This window comes from Chamaea fasciata, unplaced genomic scaffold (genome assembly GCF_029207755.1).
Source record: "Chamaea fasciata isolate MVZ Bird 193981 ecotype frontalis unplaced genomic scaffold, bChaFas1.0.hap1 SCAF_8, whole genome shotgun sequence".
Taxonomy (NCBI): Eukaryota; Metazoa; Chordata; class Aves; order Passeriformes; family Sylviidae; genus Chamaea; species Chamaea fasciata.
Window position 1 is genome coordinate 37,289,845 of NW_027094093.1, and position 18,856 is coordinate 37,308,700.

Here is an 18,856-nt window from a genome sequence, read left to right on the forward strand (position 1 = left end):
TGTGGAGGGAATGCCTTGGGGCTCTGGTTTGGCAGGAGCCTCCACTCCAGCTCGTTTGTCCTGCTGGGAATTTGCATGGGAGGAGCGAGGTTGGGGTTTTTAATTCCTGAACCAGGCTCCAGGGTCACCGGAATTTGCCACAATTCCCCGTGCTTGTCTGGAGGTGTGGAAATCTAAATACCAACCCCGAGCAAAACATTCAGTTCCTCTCTCCAAAGCCTTGGCAGAGCACCCAGGGGGCCCCAAATAAATGTCATTTTGGGGGATTTCTTCTCACCCCTCTGAACTTTTCCACCCTGCCCTTCTCCAAAGCGTCTGTGCCATCCCCGGGCGTCTTCCTGAGCATTCCCTCGGGATGCACTTAAAAGGAAATAAATTCAATTTACACTTAGAATTTTTAGTGCCAAAAAAAATACAACATTAAAATACATTTTAAGTGCAAAGTGCACTTGAAATTCAGACGGCGTAGCTTGGCTGAAGTTCGATTTATTTATCTCAGGTAAGGGATTGGCTGTTGGTGTTAAAATTGAGATTTCTCTGGGTTTTAAAATTGACATTTCTCCCTGTTTTGCTTCCTTGGTGCTGTTTCTTCTTCTTATTTTATTATTATTCCCTTAGTGCTGTTTATTCCAGACTGTTTCAAGCTGGATCTAAAGGACCTCAACCCCCCGGTTGATTTTTAGGAATCCTTTCCGGGAAAATTTTAAAGATTCCCATTGCTCAGGAGGTGAAAGAAATAACGTGAACTTGAATTTGGGTTTGTTTTTGTTTTCAATGTCGGGAAGCTGAAGCCCTGTGTGAGGGATTCTGGCCAGCAGAAGGCACCACCAGCTCAGCTTTGTGCACCTCGCCGGCATTCCCGGCTGCATTTCCACGCTTCCAGCGGGATTTTTCCTCAGGAGGTTCCTCATCCTCCAGCTCGGATTGTCGGGATTCCCGGGGAATAATGCGGGATGCGATGTGTTCCCTCGGTTTTTCAGGCCTGAGGAGCGCGGGTTTCCATGCGCAGTGACTTCCCAGGATGGGGCTGTTCCGGAGCCTGCCCGGAGCCCTTCTCCCCTTCCTCATCCTCTCAGGAAATTGGGTTTCAGCTGAAAACATCAACTTTTACAACGTCAGGCTGCCGCTAGACCGTAAGTAGCGGGGGGTTTTTTATGGAATTCTGGCCTTTTCTGCATGGAATTCTGGCTTAGAATTGGAATTATTTTGCCCCATCCCTCCCGGTCCTTTGGGTTTCCGCTGTTTTGTCTCCACAGAAACTTGACAATAAATATTCTGCTTCTCAGCCCACAGCGCTTTATCCTTAATATTTCACAAGTTGGCTAAACGAAAACAAATCACCGAATTAAAGACCGCAGGAGGACTTCGACATTTGAAGGGCTTTTCTTGTATATTTTTTGTTTTTCTGTCTCCCTGCGGAGGAAATTATGCAGCGGTTTCCTTGTAAAATAATCCAGAACAGGTGGTTTTGGTCTTTTATCTTGTTGGGGGTTTTGTAAGGGGAGGAATAGGTGTTGCTGTGTGCAATTAATTCAGTCTGAAGGTAATTAAAAACCTCGTGGGACCTGTGAAGCCAGTTGGCACTAATGGCATCATCTTTTCTTTTTTCTTTTTTTTTTTTTTTTTTGCCTCTTATCTGGCATCACCAGCGTTCCATCCCTTCATTTGCATCATCTGCATCATTAAACCAGCCAGGATATAATAGCTGGGTAGAATATCTGCCCCTAATGAACCCTGCACCTTCAAATGATTCATTTCAATAATGGAAATAAGATTTTTCAAGGACGCCTCTGGATCCTTTTGTTTAAAGGATCCAACTTGCTCCTTCTGAGATCTGCAGCTGCTTTGGAAAATGCAGTTTTTTCCATCAGAGGGAAAACGTAGATTTATTTATCCTGTGCATACAGGGAGGGAAATAAAACACATCCTCACGTTTTCACTCTCATAATCCAAAATTGAGGTAGTGGTGGGAAAAGCAGGAAAGAGAGAAGAGTTTAAGTTCAAGCCTAGAGGAAAAAAAAAAAAAAGCTTTCTGCAAAACTCGTTTTATTTGTCTGACGGTGAAAAAATTTAAATATACAATTGATTTTTGTAAATACGTGCGCGTACAAGCAAAATTTGGAATGTTTGAATTTTTTTTTTCCTCCGTGCTTTCCGACTGACTGCGTTTTTAATGCCTCTTTAATACTTTCCAAGCCACTCCATTCCCAAACAGCTTCAAGTGCTTCACCTGTGACAACGCAGCGGACAACTACAACTGCAACAGATGGGCCGAGGACAGGTGGTGTCCTGAAAGTGAGTAAGGCTGGCCTAAGAGATCCTTTTGTGATATTTCCATTCGTCTCTCCCTGACTCAGCCCCCTCGGAGAAGCCTGGCTGATTCATGGGATAAATGTGCCGACGTTAATTTGTGATTGGTGCCGCTGAGTCAGGTAATTCCTGCTGGCCTGGCAGATTTGGCCATTCCACAGTGCAAGGCAGCAGGGAAAAAAATTATGTATCTCCGTCTCTCCCGGTTTTATTTAATATGTAACAACAAAATATTAATGTGCAAACAGATCTCCTAATAATGCATCAATATTCATTCACTCTATATGTTTCACTGTGTATATATATAACTACGTGCTTCCCAGGAGTTAATTTTAATCTCGTTTAAAAAACCTGAAGAATTTCCTCCGTGGCTTTATTCCCTTCAGGGTGTAAAGCGACAGGGAAAAAATGTTTATCTCCGTCTCTCTCGGTTTTATTTAGCATATAACAACAAAACATTCATATACAAACAAATTTCTGAATAATACATGAATATTCATTACCTTTATATGTTCCTTTGTGTATCTTTCTAAGGATGTGCTTCCCAAGGGTTAATTTTAAAGATATTGTTTCAAAAACTTGAAGAATTTCCTCTGTAGCTTTATTCCCTCCAGGGTGTAAAGCAACAGTGAAAAATTACTTATCTCCATCTCTCCCCATTTCATATAATGTATAACTATAAAATATTAATATACAAACAGATGTCTGAATAATACATCAGTCTTAATTCCCTCTATATGTTTCTCTGTGTATGTGTATATAACTGTGTGCTTCCCAGGAATTAATTTAAAGATATTGTTCAAAAAACTTGAAGAATTTCCTCTGTGGCTTTATTCCCTTCAGTGTAAAGCAACAGGGAAAAATTATTTATCTCCATCCCTCTCCATTTTATATAATGTAAAGCTATAAAATATTAATATACTAACAGATTTCCGAATAATACATCAATATTAATTACCTATATATGTTTCTCTGTATATATATAACTATATGCTTCCCAGGAGTTAATTTAAAGATGTTGTTTGAAAAACTTGAAGAATTTCCTCTGTGGCTTTATTACCTTCAGTGTAAAACAACAGGGGAAAATTATTTATCTCCATCCCTCTCCATTTTACACAATATATATCAATAAAATATTAATATACAAACATATTTCTAAATAATACATTAATATGAATTACCTAGATATGTTTCTCTGTGTATATATCTAATGATGTGCTTGCCAGGAGTTAAAGATATTGTTTAAAAGAACCTGAAGAATTTCCTTTGTAGCTTTATTCCCTTCAGGGTGTAAAGCAACAGGGAAAAATTCTTTATCTTCCTCTCTCTCAGTTTTATAGAACAATAAAATATTAATATACAAACATATTTCAAAATAATGTATCAATATGAATTACCTAGATATGTTTCTCTATTTATAAATATTATTGTGTGCTTCCCAGGAGTTAATTTAAGGATGTTGTTCGAAAAACCTGAAGGATTTCCTCCCTGGCTTTATTCCCTTCCCTTTGGATTCCATCCCAAAATTTAATATTTCTTTGTGAGCGGCAGGACCTGCCTGACTGGGGATCACGCCTGTGCTGAGGAGGATAAAACACAGAAAAGAATGGAAATGTTTCCTCGTTTTTTCTTCCCGGTGCCATTCGCAGGAGTGGTGGGAAAGGGGAAGGAGCAAAGTAGAGGAATGAGGAAACAAATCCGAAACCACGCAGGGACCTGCTGCCAAAAAGAGGAGAGAGCTGAAAATAAAAGACTAGATGATGGTGCTAATTAGTAATTTAAATAAACGCAGCCCTTCTGGAGGTTTGGAGGGTCATCTAAGGTGTCACACGAATTAATTTATTGCTAAATGCTCTTTTGATCAAAGTACAAACAGTTCTCTCCAGCCATTTTCTGGGAATATTTTCCTTAATTTGAAAACTTGTTGCAAAGGCTGGATTTTTGGGAATGAACATCCAGGTTTTTCCTTTGAAAGCCTGTGGCAAAGGCTGGATTTCTGGGAATGAACACCTGGTTTTTCCCTTGCAGGCACTCGGTACTGCCTGACCGCTCACCTGTTCACCGCCCGCGGCGAGAGCACCTCGGTCACCAAGAAATGTGCCACGGGTGAGGAGTGTCACCTGGTGGGCTGCCACCGCCACGGGGACAGCGGCCACACGGTGAGCGCTGCTCCTCTGCTGCTCCTGCTCTACTCCTGCCCTACTCCTGCCCTACTCCTGTCCTACTCCTGCCCTACTCCTGTCCTACTCCTGTCCTATTCCTGCTGCTCCTGCCCTGTTCCTGGGGCACGGGCAACCCCTGGGGCTGGACCTGGCCATTCCACGACTGGTTTTTCCAGGAGGAAGTGCCCAGAGCCGCTCTGCAGAGGGGAACACTGAGATTTCTGCAGGAGGAGCAGGACCAAGTCCTCCTTCCTCCTTCCTCCTTTCTTCTTCCCTGCTCCTGCTGGCTGGGAGACGATAACAACAACTCCCTCCTGGGGTTTTTGGGTGCACCCAACGGCACAAACAAGGGTGGGCTGGAGGGAGGGACAGGAAGGATGTTCACAGCCTGGAGCTGGAATTGGACAATTAAACCCCAATGTGCAAATGGACCAAAAGTTATAAAAGTGTGAGACCTCGTCACCGGATGTCCATTTTGTGACCATTTTGGGTCCATTTTTGTGACCATTTTGAGTCCATTATTGGTCTATTTTGTGTCTATTTTGTGTCCATTTTAAGTGACCATTTTGGGTCCATTTTTGTGACCATTTTTGTGACCATTTTGTGACCATTTTTGTGACCATTTTTGTGACCATTTTTGTGACCATTTTGTGACCATTTTGTGACCATTTTGTGACCATTTTTGTGACCATTTTGTGACCATTTTGGGTCCATTTTTTTTGACCATTTTGGGTCCATTTTTTGTGACCATTTTGAGTCCATTATTGGTCTATTTTGTGTCTATTTTGTGTCCATTTTAGGTGACCATTTTGGGTCCATTTTTTGTGACCATTTTGAGTCCATTATTGGTCTATTTTGTGTCCATTTTTGGTGACCATTTTGGGTCCATTTTTGTGACCATTTTGTGACCATTTTGTGACCATTTTGTGACCATTTTGTGACCATTTTGTGACCATTTTGTGTCCATTTTGTGTCCATTTTTGTGACCATTTTGTGACCATTTTGGGTCCACCTTGGGTGTAGCCCTGGCCAGGCCCTGTCCTACCCAAGGTAGGCCTGGATGCCTTTGAATCAATATCAGCTTTATTCTCCAGCTCTGTCCAATCTCTCTTCCAGCTCAGCCTTCCCAATGGATATTTCAAACCTCCATCCGTGTCAGCTTAATTCAACACTCTGAAAGCCCTCAGCTTTTCCAGCTCCCACAGATCACCCTGAACCAATCCTCCCGAATTAACGCCCCTTTTTGTCCCTGCAGGAGTGCGTTTCCTGCTGTGAAGGCATGATCTGCAACGTGGAGATCCCCACCAACGCCACCAACGCCGTGTTGGCCGTGCTGCAGGCCCGCAGGACGGCCGGGGCCGGCCGCGCCGCGCCCAGCCTGGTGACGCTGGTCACACTGGTGACAACGGTGACAACAACGCTGTCTTGACCACAGCACCCTCACACGCACAGCTGCTGGGACAATCCAGGAACCTCCAGGACCTCCAAGGAGAAGTCACTGAATGTCCTTTAATTACGGCGAATTTGCCAGATGACGGCAAATCCGTCCAAAGGCGCATCCCTGAACTCCTTGGGTGTTTTAGTGGGGGATCCTTCCCCGTCAGTATTGAAAAGAAACCCCATAAAAACCCCCCTGGTGGGTGGGGCACTGGGGTGGACTCAATTTTAATTCCCTGTTTTCTGAGGAAAAGGCACATTTTCTTTGGTTTTGGTTTGTTGTTTTTTTTTTTGTGACAGTCACTGCGGGAAATGGATTTGCAGAGAATTTTTGAAGTTTGATGGAAGGCTCAAAGTCACAATCAAAAGGAGCTTTGGGTGGATGATGTCGAAAGGTGGAAATTGGATTTAAACCTTTTATGTGCGTAAACAGAGTTTCTTGTCTTATCGGGGCCTGTTTGAGCTTATTTTTGATTTCACAGAGAACACCTCTGGTTTGCACAGAGAACAAACACGAGGTTGGGTTGTTTTCCTGCTTGATCAGAGCTCTCATTTCCCCTGGCAATAATGCAAAATCAAATCTTTTCTTTCTGTAAAATGTCTCATCCTCCCATTTTAAAGCTGTGGGAAATGTAGAATTCCTAAAAAATCCTGTTGGAGCACCTGGAGCAGAATTCCTGAGCTTCCAAACCAAAGGGATCATTTCCTTGCAATTGAGTCTCACCTCAGAATATCACAAAAATATCATTTCTGTGATACCGGGGTTTCACGACTTTGAAATCCCAGCTACAGTCAAGCAGCCTCATTATCCTAAAAATTCCAAGTGGGCACTTGGAATAAATAAGAAGGGAGCTCTGCTGTGTTCTGCCTTGATTTGCACTGGTTTTTCCCAGGAATATTTTTGTCCTGATGGATGTTTTCAGGAAGGATGGATCCTTTAAACTGGCTCAAAAAAGAGATTTGGAACTGTTCCCTGAAAAAATTCCAGTAGCAACAAATTTGGCGCTTTTTACATCAATATTGTTTTAATTATTCGCTGGTTTGTGTCACTAATTATATTTCGTTGTAAAGAAGATGTTGAAATGTTTCCAGGCTCGTTGACGTTCCAGAATTTCCTCCACAATATTTTAGGATGGTAAAAAAAGGTGTCTGAACTCAGTCCGTGGCTTCTGGAGGGGCAGATACAAAATCTGCAGCTGAAGGTGCGGCTACAAAATTTGGATGGAAAATCTTTTTCCTTGCCGAAGGAAAACGGTTCTGGATGTCCGAGTCAAGGTTTTCCGAGATCTGGATTCTCCTGGTCGTGGCTGGGCCATCCAACAGGGCTGGAATTCTGCTCTGGAGCCGGGCTGGCAGAGCTGGGAATGTTCATCTGGAGGAGGGAAGGATCCAGGGAGAGCTTCCAGAACATTCCAGGGCCTCCAGGAGAGCTGGAGAGGGACCGGGAACAAGGGATGGAGGGACAGGACACAGGGAATGGCTTCCCACTGGGAAAGAGGAGATTTGGGTGGGATATTGGGCAGGAATTCCTGGCTGGGCTGGAATTCCCAGATTTGCTGTGGCAGCCCCTGGATCCCTGGAAGTGTCCCAGGCCAGGTTGGAGCACCCTGGGATGGTGGAAGTTGTCCCTGGATAAACTTTAAGCTCCTTCCCAACCCAAACAATTCCAGGATTTTCTGATGATCCTGTAATCACCTTCATCCTTCTGCTCCATGAAGGATTTTTTCCATCTGAAAGGATTTTATTTTTTTTTCCTAGGGGCTGAACCATTCCCAAACCATTCCAGGTTTCTTTGGGCTCCACGGGGAATTCCTCAGTCAAGTGGAAGTTGGCTCCGACATTTTGGGCCATCCACATTTGGATTTTTCCTGGTTTTCCTTCTTGGAAGCACAAATCGCTCCTAAATTCCATTTCTGGGAATAATGATTGCAGTCTCAACGAGGCCTCCAAGTGCTCGGTGGTCTCGTAGGAGTTACTGTTATAATTTCCAATTTCCAATTTCCATTGTAAATATCATTTCCAATTTTAAATCACTGCTATAATTTAATAATTTCCAATAATCTCAGCACTGAGGGGTTTTTGGTTTTTTTTTTAATATTGGAATTGTCATTCCAGAGCTTTTGGGAATTGCAAGGAGACCCTAAAAAACCGAGGGGCTGCAACAACAGAAAAAGGATATTCCAGGAGGGAAAGTCCTGAGGGTTTTTCCCTTGGTTGAATTTTTTTTTTTTTCCCCTCACTGAGAAGTGAAAAAGTTTTGAAATGATGATTTTTAAACCTCATAAAACGTCTCTGCTTTTGGGAAAGAATTGTTTGGGATAAACCCCGACGAATCAACTGAAGAGTCAAGGACGGAGCCTGGGCGTGTGAAAGGATTCCATCTGGGATTTTATTTTTTAAAATCAGAGAATTCCAAGAGTATCCTTGAGAATACTGAGGATGGGTTGTAATCCTTTGGAGGCACCAATCCCTTTGCTCTTGCAAAGTTTGGGATTATTTTTGAATATGCAAATGCTGGTAATGCAGTGCACAGCGAGGCACTTGGTCGAAGAAACCTGGAATTTAAGAGGGAATATCAGTTTTTCCCTTTGCTTCATCTTTTTTCTTTTTTTATGGAAAACCCTGCTTGGATTTGATGTTAAATGCTGATTTTGTAGGAAAAACGTGCTGAGAGCAGAGCAAAGAGTATTAAAATTCACGGTGTACGGAATTCTGACCTTAATTTATGGCAGAATTTTTCTGTTAAATATTTTCAGGTATCAGCTGAATCTTCTCTTCAGATCCCTGGCTGAAGAACTTAAAAAAAGTATTATTGGATTTGAAAAAAAAAAAACACCACACCCAAATTTCAGTGATGTCTTTATCTGAGTTTGGATTCAAATGTAATTTAAATGCAGAGGTTGTAATTCAAATTACAGAGGTTGTAATTGAAATATATTCAACATCTCATTTGATAAAACCAGTTTTCAATGATGCCTTTATTTCTGTTTGGGTTCAGATGTTGTAATTTAAATACAGATGTTGTAATTTAAATTACAGATGTTACCATTTCAATATATTCAACCTTTTCACTTGACGAAACAAATTTTTAATGTTGTCTCTATCTCAGTTTGGGTTCACAGATGTAATTTAAATACAGAGGTTGTAATTTAAATTCCAGATGTTGCAATCTGAATATATTCAACTTTTCACTTGATAAAACCAATTTTTCAGTGATGTCTTTATCTCAGTTTGGGTTCAGATGTTGCAATTTAAATTACCGATGTTGCAATTCAAATATATTCAACTTTTCACTTGATAAAACCAATTTTCAATGATGTCTTTATCTCAGTTTAAGTTCACAGATCTTGTAATTTAAATTATTCCAATTTTCTTTCAATAAAACCAATTTTCAGCGATGTCTCTCTCTCTCACTTTGGATTCACAGATGTTGTAATTTAAATACATTCAGCTTTTCGTTGCCTAAATTCACCCCAAAGCTTTGGGAATGATGGTTCTGTAAATCCATCCGGTTTTGAACCTGAAAATAATTCAGGAATAATGGCAAATCCATCCATTTGTGCAGTTAAATGTATTTTTATGAGATATATATGTATGTGATAGGATTTTTATCTGCATTGCACTGGACAGCCTAGAGAAAGTTTATTTTTAAAACTTAAATCCTGATAAATTCTTAATTATTCAGTGTTTGGATGTTTCCTTATTGCTGTGTAACCGCTTTAAATCTTCTCCAGGAATGGCACTTTTAATAAAAAAAAAAGAAAAAAAAAAATCAAATCTTTTCTGGTGGAGAACGTTTCTGGTGACAAATATTGCTCGGTAAAAATCTTCATTTAAATGAAATTCTGCCCTGACTTCAGGAGAATTTAAATTTCATCTTCTTCGCTCAATCCCGGCAATATTTTTGGGAATATTTCCTCTCCCTTTTTGAGGGTAATTTATCCTGTTAGAGACACTCTGTGCCCAGAGATGTTTAAAAGGAAAAAACTTAATTTTATTTGCATTTTTTTTTAAAACCCTGAATGCCCAAATAATTGCTAAAATAATTTTAATTGTGGTTTTTTGTAGCGTTTTAATGAAAATCAAAGGAAATCTCATTTAAGAATTTTTAAAAGAAAAAATTATATTGAGTATTCATAATTATTTGAGAATATTTTAAAGGGAAATGATTTAAGGGCCTAAAGGTCACTTCACAAGGTTCATTTGGGGGGATTGGTCCCAGTTTTAGTCTCGGGGATTTTTATTTTTGAATTTTTTGAGGGAAATTGGGGTGTTTATCTTTGTCTTTTTAAAAATATTTATTTATTTATTTATTTTTAATGGACTGTTTAATAATCTGAGAATTTTATAATTTATATTTATTTGGGATAATTTGAAAAGGTTTTTTTTTACTTTTTTGGAGTATTTAATTTTTGAGGGGGGATTTTCAAATTCTTTATTTTTCGTATCTCAACTTTTTTATTGTAATTTTTTGTGGGTTTTAAACATTTTTTATCTTTTTTATTTCAGTGCTTTTCGGGGCTTTTCCCAGATATTTGAATTTTCTTATTGTTTTTAAGGCAAATTATTATTATTATTACTATTATTATTATTATTATTATTATTATTAGGATTTGTTTGAGTTTTTTGGGAGAGTTCCTGGCAAGTTTTTTTTTTTTTTTTAGCATTTTGTTGGGGTTTTGTGTGTCTGATTTTTTATATGGAAAGAATTATTTGACATTGATGGAGAAAGTGGGACGTGAATGGAAAGAGATGAGAGAAATTCAATTAAATCCTGTTCATGTGGGAAATATTTGGGGCAAGAAGAAGCGGGGAGAATTTTGACGAATTCAAGTTTAAAAATTTGACAAATCCAATTTAAAAGTTTGATTAATCCAAGTTGAAAAGTTTGACAGATGCAGGTTTAAAATTTTGACAAATCCAAGTTTAAAAATTTGACAAATCCAAATTTAAAAGTTTGGCTAATCCAGATCTAAATGTTTGACAAATCCCGGTTTAAAATTTTGGCTGATTCAGGTTTGAAAGGTTGCAAATCCAAGTTTAAAAATTCGGCTAAACCAAGTCAAAAAGTTCGACAAATCCAAATTTAAAACCTTGGCTGATCCACGTTTAAAAGTTTGACAAATCCAGATTTAAAAAATTTGACTAATTCAGGTTTAAAATTTTGACAAATTCAAGATTAAAAAAAAAAATCTGACAAAGCCAATTTAAAGGTTTGACAAATCCAAGTTTAAAAGTTCGACAAGTCGAAGATTAAAAGTTTGACTAATTTAAGTTTAAACGTTTGACCAATCCCGGTTTAAAGTTTCTCTTTAAAACGACTCCAGCCCTACATGTCAAACCTCGGCGCTGCCAGAGGGCTCAGCTGAGTGACACAATTTATTCCTCTGTGGAATTCTTTCCTTTCTGGGGCTGAGTTATTTCCCCCAGTGCCTTTTGCTGCTGCTGCAGCCGTAAATAAACTCTGCAGTCACATAAAACCTGTCAGGGGAGCCCAGCCTGGCTCCTGACACGCAGCAATTCCACTTTTCTTCACTCTGGGGACTGTCAGTGGTTCCTAATGACTGAAGGCTCTAAATCACAGCTATAAATCAGCTTTTTCGGCAGCTGAAATTCGAAGTGGAAATGTTTCACGATCAGGATATCCAAAAAAATATCACGGACCATAAAATCGCAGAGTGGTGTGGGTTGGAGGGACCTTAAAACCCGTTTTATTCCCCCCTTCCCAGGGCAGGGACACCTTCCCCAATCCCAGGTTGAATTAAGATTAATTAAAATTAAGGTTAAGAATTAAGTCCCAATCTGTTCAATTACCCTTTATTCCCCTAATTTTAAGCAAAATATTCAGGAATTTATTCTGGAATTCCAGCGTGGGAACTGGGTGTGAAACCTGAAACTGTTCTGGCTGGGACAGGGCGAGAAGAGCTTTGAGAAGGGGAGAGGTTGTGGGTCCTAGTTGGGACTGGGAGCTGAGTTTGCACATCCCAGTTGTCACTGATCTGGGTTTCCATATCCCAGCTGTGATTGGGATCTGAGTTTGCACATTCCACTTTGGGATCTGGGTTTGCACATCCCAATTGTGACTGATCTGAGTTTGCACATCCCAGTTTGGGATCTGGGTTTCCACATCCCAGCTGTGACTGCTCTGAGTTTGAACATCCCAGTTTGGGATCTGAGTTTGTAGGTCCCAGCCATGACTGGGATCTGATTTTGTACATCCCAGTTTGGGATCTGAGTTTGCGTATCCCAGTTTGGGATCTGGGTTTGCACATCCCAGTTTGGGATCTGAGTTTGCGTATCCCAGTTTGGGATCTGGGTTTGCACATCCCAGTTTGGGATCTGAGTTTGCACATCCCAGTTTGGGATCTGGGTTTGCATATCCCAGTTTGGGATCTGGGTTTGCCCATCCCAGTTTGGGATCTGAGTTTCCACATCCCAATTGTGACTGATCTGAGTTTGCACATCCCAGTTTGGGATCTGATTTAGCACATCTCAGTTTAAGATTTGATTTTGCACATCCCAGTTTGGGATCTGGGTTTCCACATCCCAGCTGTGACTGATCTGAGTTTGAACATCCCAGTTTGGGATCTGAGTTTGTAGGTCCCAGCCGTGACTGGGATCTGATTTTGTACATCCCAGTTTGGGATCTGGGTTTGCATATCCCAGTTTGGGATCTGGGTTTGCACATCCCACTTTGGGATCTGATTTTGCACTTCTCAGTTTGGGATCTAATTTTGCACATGCCAGCTGTGATTAATCTGATTTTGCACATCCCAGTTTGGGATCTGATTTTTCACATCCCAGTTTGGGATCTGGGTTTGCCCATCCCAGTTTGGGATCTGATTTTTCACATCCCAGTTTGGGATCTGGGTTTGCCCATCCCAGTTTGGGATCTGGGTTTCCACATCCCAGCTGTGACTGATCTGAGTTTGAACATCCCAGTTTGGGATCTGAGTTTGTAGGTCCCAGCCGTGACTGGGATCTGATTTTGTACATCCCAGTTTGGGATCTGGGTTTGCACATCCCAGTTTGGGATCTGAGTTTGTAGGTCCCAGCCGTGACTGGGATCTGATTTTGCACATCCCAGTTTGCGATCTGGGTTTGCACATCCCAGTTTGGGATCTGAGCTTGCACATCCCAGTTTGGGATCTGGGTTTGCACCCCCCAGTTACACCAACCCTCAGAGGAGCAGAGAGTGCAGCTGGTGCTGCTTCCAGAGCCCCGTTCATCCCAGGAGCAGCTTTCTGCAGAGGGAATCCCGCTCTCCAGCAGGACAATTCCCCATCTGTCAGCAGCCCATCCAGGGCTGTCAGTACCCCTGAGCTTCCCTGCAGCTGCTCTGGAATTTGCTCTCCCAAGGCGAGGAATTTCTGACCCCCCCGGGGCCGGCTGCCGTTCACTCCAGTAAATCTCTCTGCCCTCCATCCAGCCCTGCCAGATGATTTTGGAGATAGGAAAAGTGCCTGGATTTCAGTGGGTTTGGGGTTTTTTGGTGGGTTTTTTTTTGTTATTTTACTGCTTAAAAAAAAAAAAAAAAAGAAAAGAAAAAAAGGTGGGGAGTGTTTGGAGAAGGGCCTCGTTGGTTTGAATAAAAGGATAATCTGATGGATAAAGAGAGAAAAAAACTCCCATAAATATCCAGGCTGGCGCTGAAACGGAGCCTGAACACCATTTTTAGAGTGTTTCAACCCAAGCAGCTCCACCCCTGTGCCCTCCGCAGGGCTCCTGTGGGGCTGATGGAGGCTCCAGAGCTCTCCTCATCTTCATTCCCTTCTTTTCTGCCCCTCGTCCCCGTGTGTTGATTGATTATCCCAGTTTTTCATCCTCTTTTGTTTTGTTGTTGTGGAGAGGCTGGAGGCACCTTTGAAACCCAACAGAAAGCCTTGCAGGCTCTTTCTAGGCTCTTTTTGAGCTCTTTTCAGGCTCTTTTAAAGCTCTTTTTAAGCTCTTTTTGAACTCTTTTTCAGGCTCTTCTTGTGCCCTTTTAAGGCCATTTTTAGGCTCTTTTCAGACCCTTTTCAGGCCCTTTTTAGGCTCTTTCCAGGCTTTCTCCAGGCTCTTTCCAGGTTCTTTTTAGGCTCTTTTCAGCTTCTTTCAAGGCTTTTTGGGGAACTCTTTTCAGGCTTTTTTATGACCTTTTCAGCCCCTTTTAAAAGCACTTTTCAGGCCTTTTTCAGGCTCTTTTCAGGCTCTTTTTAGTCTATTTCCAGGTTCTTTTTAGGCTCTTTTCAGCTTCTTTCAAGGCTTTTTGGGGGACTCTTTTCAGGCTTTTTAATGACCTTTTCAGCCCCTTTTAAAAGCACTTTTCAGGCCTTTTTCAGGTTCTTTTCAGGCTCTTTTTAGTCTATTTCCAGGTTCTTTTTGGGCTCTTTTCAACCTCTTTCTAGGCTCTTTTTGGACCCTTTTCAAGCTCTTTCCAGGCTCTTTTTATGCCCTTTTCAGGCCCTTTTTAGGGCCTTTTCAAGTTCTTTCCAGGCTCTTTCCAGGCCCTTTTATGCTCTTTTGGGGCTCTTTTTTTGGCCCTTCTCAAGCTCTCTTCAGGCTCTTTTCAGACTCTTTTAAAGCTCTTTTCAGGCTCTTTTCAGGCTCTTTTCTGCCTCTTTCTAGGCTCTTTTTGGGCTCTTTTCAGGCTCTTTTTGTGCCCTTTCCAGACCCTTTTTAGCCTCCTTTCAGCCTCTTTCTGGGCTTTATTCAGGCTCTTTTTACACCCTTTTCAGGTCCTTTTTTGGTCCATTTTAGGCCCTTTTCAGGCTCTTTTCAAGGTCTTTTCAGGTTCTTTTTGGGCCCTTTTTAGGCTTTTTTCAGCCTCTTTCCAGGCTCTTTCCGTGCTCTTTTTAGGTTCTTTCCAGGCTCTTTCCTGGCTCTTTTAAAGCTCTTTTCAGGCTGTTTTTTAGCTTCTGTTTCCCAAATCCCAGCCCATACATTCACCAAGGACACGTGGCCTTTATCTGCTTTTTTTTTTCCCCCTGGCCGAAGCTGGAGGCCAACATCCCTGAAAAAGGCAAAGAATTAACGTGGGGCCCCAGGGCTGAAAACTCTCAGGTTTCCTTCTCCCTCACAAAGTGAAGCGAAAGGATCCATCTGCCAAAAAAAAAAAAAAAAAAAACAAACAAAAAAACCAACCCAAACTTCACAAAATAAACTGGGAGGGTTGTAAGGAAAACTGATTTGGAAGGGGGGAAAAAAAAAATCTATATTTGTTTTATTCTCATGGCTTGCTTTGGTTTTTCACCAGGAAGTGCCTCTGCAGGTAAAATAATAAATCAAAATCGAGGGTTTTTTTTAAAAAAATCCCATTTATTTCTCCAAACTGCAAGTCCTGGTGTCGTTTTGTGCCTCTTTCATTGGATTTTATTGGGGATTTTTGGGTCCGTTTACCCAGATTTCATCAGAGATAACGACATCAAACCTTGCCCAGATCCAGCTTTTTAAATCCCTGATGTTCCCAAAGATTAAGCAGTAATTAAACCTCTGGAAAAGCTTCTCCTCATAAAGATTTTGTGGTTAAAAACCCCCTAAAATGAGTAGTTTGAATGCCTGGGTAATTCGAATTCTTCTCCTGCAGTTGCACTTGTGTAATTCTGTCTATATTTTCTCCCTCTAAAGTGATATTTTGTGCATGAGAAGGCAACGAGCCTGGTTTAATTAACACTTAATAAACGCAATTTAATGTTGTAAATGCTAACAGTGTCAAAAACGCTCGTAAAGAATAATGTTAAAATGTAATATTGAAACAAGCAGGCAAATAGAAGACAGATTTTACATCTAAGGATATAAAATCACTGTAATAGGTAGAAAAATAACTGTAATAGGTATAAAAAGATAATAATATATAAATATAAGACATCCAATATATTATATGTAATATCTAAACAAGTGGATAAATATAAGATGTATTTTACATCTAAAGAACATAAAATAACTGTGATGGAATAGGAAAACATATATTTAAATATCAATTAAAATATACAATTTATAAATTGAATATATAGTATAAGAATATAAAGTAACTATCATTGTTTGTTTGTTTCTTTGTTCAGTTCTGGGGGTTTTGGTTTTGGGGTTTTGGGGTTTTGAGGTTTTGGGGTTTTGGGTTTCTGGGTGTTTGGTTTGTTTTTTGTTTGGCTTTGGGGATTTTTTTACAGTTTCACCCCAAAACCCTGTAAAAAACTACCGGGGGGGATGAACTTGAAATTTTTGGGGTTTTTTTTGGTGAGTTTTGTTTGGTTGGTTTTGTCTGTTTGTTTGTTTTTGTGGTTTTGTATTTGTTTTGGGTTTAGTTTTGGTTTTGATTTTGGTTTTGTTTGGTTTTGGTTTGGACTTTTTTGTTTTGGTTTGGTTTTGGCTTTGTTTTGGTTTTGATTTTGTTTTTGTTCGGTTTTGCTTTGGTTTTTTTTGGTTTTGTTTTTGGTTGGTTTTTTTGTTTTGCTTTGTTTTCTTTTGTTTCTGTGAGTTTTTTTGTGGGGTTTTTTTTGGGGGGGTTGTGTGGGTTTTTTTGGTTTTGGGGGTTTTTTAGGGTTTTTTGGGGGGTTTTTGTTTGTTTGTTTGTTTGTTTTCTTTTCTTTTTCATTTCCAACCCCAGGTCCAGCCCTGCAGGAGAAGCCCTGGGCTGATCCCCAGGGATGGATGTCACAGATGTCACCGATGTCACCCTGCTCTGGGGACAGGCACCTGCCCGGCAGCTGAACTCCGACGTGAGCAGCAATTACATCGAATTTCCCCAACTTTTCCCCCGTATCTGCTGAAATCCAAGAGAGCAGGAATGTGCAGTGGGGTGATGGAACCTCGATAGGCCTCAAAGGCTCTGTGTTCCCCCCTCACTGTTCCCTTTGTTCCTGAACTCCAGAAATTCACCCAAATTCAGCCCGCGCAGAGAATTACGTGCAGGGGGAATTGTGTTCCTGCCACTCCAAATCCACATTTACAGCTCTAATTAGAGATCCAGTCATTTCCCCCCATATTTATTTCTGTCCTGGAACGGCTTTGAACCCTCCCAAACCTTTTTCCGGCGAGGAGGGGCGACCCCAAAGCTGCTGATTTCCCGAGGTGGTGTAACCCAAGCGTTGGGCACTGATAGGGGCCCACAATGGGGTCATTCATGGGGCTGGAAATGGGTTTGGAGAGGCTGAAAATGATGAAAGGAGCTGCCCCTGCTGGCTTGGGGGAACTCAGGGCTGGGCTCTGCTCCGCAGGTGTAGAGGAAAAGGGATTTGGGGAAGGGGGGAAAGAGGATTTTTCATTCCTATTGGAAACAAAATCCACTGCGGGCCCTTCAGCAGTTTCCTAAGTGCAAATCAAGACAGGTTAAATGTAGTTAATAATATATTGTGTTTAATAACATGCCGGACCAATTGGTGTTCATGCTTCGTGCTCCCAAGCAGCTTTTCCCTCCGCCCTCTCCCGTTTGGGATGTGATTGTCTGGGATCCAAAACTCCTGTTCCAGGCTGGATCTGAAGGTATGAATTCCCAAAATTCCATGGGGGTGACCATTTCCTTCCCGTTTGCGGGTTTGGGGCTCAAACCCCCGGAGGAAAGGGAGGGCCTGAACATCTTCCCCGTGGAATTCCTTGCCGCAGGAAGTTTGTGTTTAGTTAAGCCCAGCTTTGCACAGGCTCTGGCTTTGCAGAAATGGGGTTTGGTCAGAGCCTGATTTGAAATACAAAGGGAATAATTAAAACAAAAAAACTCCAAACACCTCTTTGACAGCTCACTGGCAATTCCCAGGAGATTTTTTGGAATTAAAAAAAAATCCCCAAAACCTTCACCTATGAATCAGTCCAGGCTGAGGGGAGGATTTTTTTTGATTTGCAGGTGCTTATTATCTTAAAATGCCCCTCCCCTTGAGGTGCAGGAAAACAGCACTGACTCCTGAAATCTCGCAAGAATCCTTCCGGAAATCCCCCCGCTGATATAACATCCCCCCATAAATCATTTTGCACGAGCAAATTTGCTCTGGCAGGTATTTTGTTTCACGTTCCCCTTCCCCCCGCCTCCCCTCCTCTTTCTGCCATCAATCTCGAAGACAGTGATCTCTTTCCAGCCTTTCAGATTAACAAGATAAATTATTCACTAATGTGTTGGGAAAAACGAGTCAGAACTCCCAAACACTGCTCGGAGTGTCCTGAATCCCTGCAAAAGGGCTGGCCCTGCTGATCCTTGTGAAGTTGCTCTCGAAAGTCTGGTTTGAGGAGGTTTTGCTGGTCTGGGAGTGTCCAAGGTCAGGTTGGAGGGGGTTTGGAGGAACCTGGGATGGTGGAAGGGGGGAATGCGATGAGCTGCAAGGTCCTTTCCAACCCAACCCATCCCATCCCATGGATCTGTTGTGCACAGGCTGGATTGATGGCCCCTCGTCGGCCTTCAAGGACCTTTCCCTCTGATCCTGTCGGGAAATGTCCGTGGGTTGAAGAGCTCCTGCCCTCGGACCTTTCTGTGATGTGGTGAGGTTTGAGCTCTGCTCTTTGTTCTCCCTCCCTCGGATGTTTTTCCTTCTCTGCTGGTTGAGCCCCTTCCTCTCTCTCTCTCCTTCCTGCCTGTCCCAAATCCATGTGGGTGTCTGCAGGGCAGGGAGGTGAAAAACAGGGAAAAGCAGGAGGGAGAACGGGAGGCTGGAGGAATTGGGGCAGATGAGGATCACCGGATCTGGGGTGAGGATCACCTTTTCCAAGGAATCAGTTCCAGTGGCCAGCTGGGCTGAACTGGATTGAATCCCAGTCTAAAACCTGGGAACATGGAGTGGTTTGGGTTGGAAGGAACCTTAAAATTCATCTCTCGTGAGCAGGGACACCTCCCACCATCCCAGGGTGCTCCAAGCCCTGTCCAACCTGACCTTGGACACTTCCAGGGGACCTGGGGAGCTTCATCCCATTCCCATTCCTGATGAAAATCCTTGGCTCTCCCATTCCTGAGCCACAGCTGCTGCTGTTTGCCAGAGCATTAATGATCCTGG

General features: G+C 41.9%; 1 protein-coding gene across 1 annotated transcript; it reads left to right on the forward strand.

The window, feature by feature from the left end:
- Window positions 1–987: 987 nt before the first annotated feature.
- LYPD6B (LY6/PLAUR domain containing 6B) lies at window positions 988–5,901 on the forward strand. Its single transcript, XM_066189286.1, has 4 exons — window positions 988–1,133; window positions 2,197–2,295; window positions 4,339–4,469; window positions 5,728–5,901. Exons 1-4 carry the CDS (start codon window positions 1,022–1,024, stop codon window positions 5,899–5,901), a joined length of 516 nt encoding a protein of 171 aa, XP_066045383.1. The 5' UTR covers window positions 988–1,021.
- The last annotated feature ends 12,955 nt before the right edge of the window (window positions 5,902–18,856 follow it).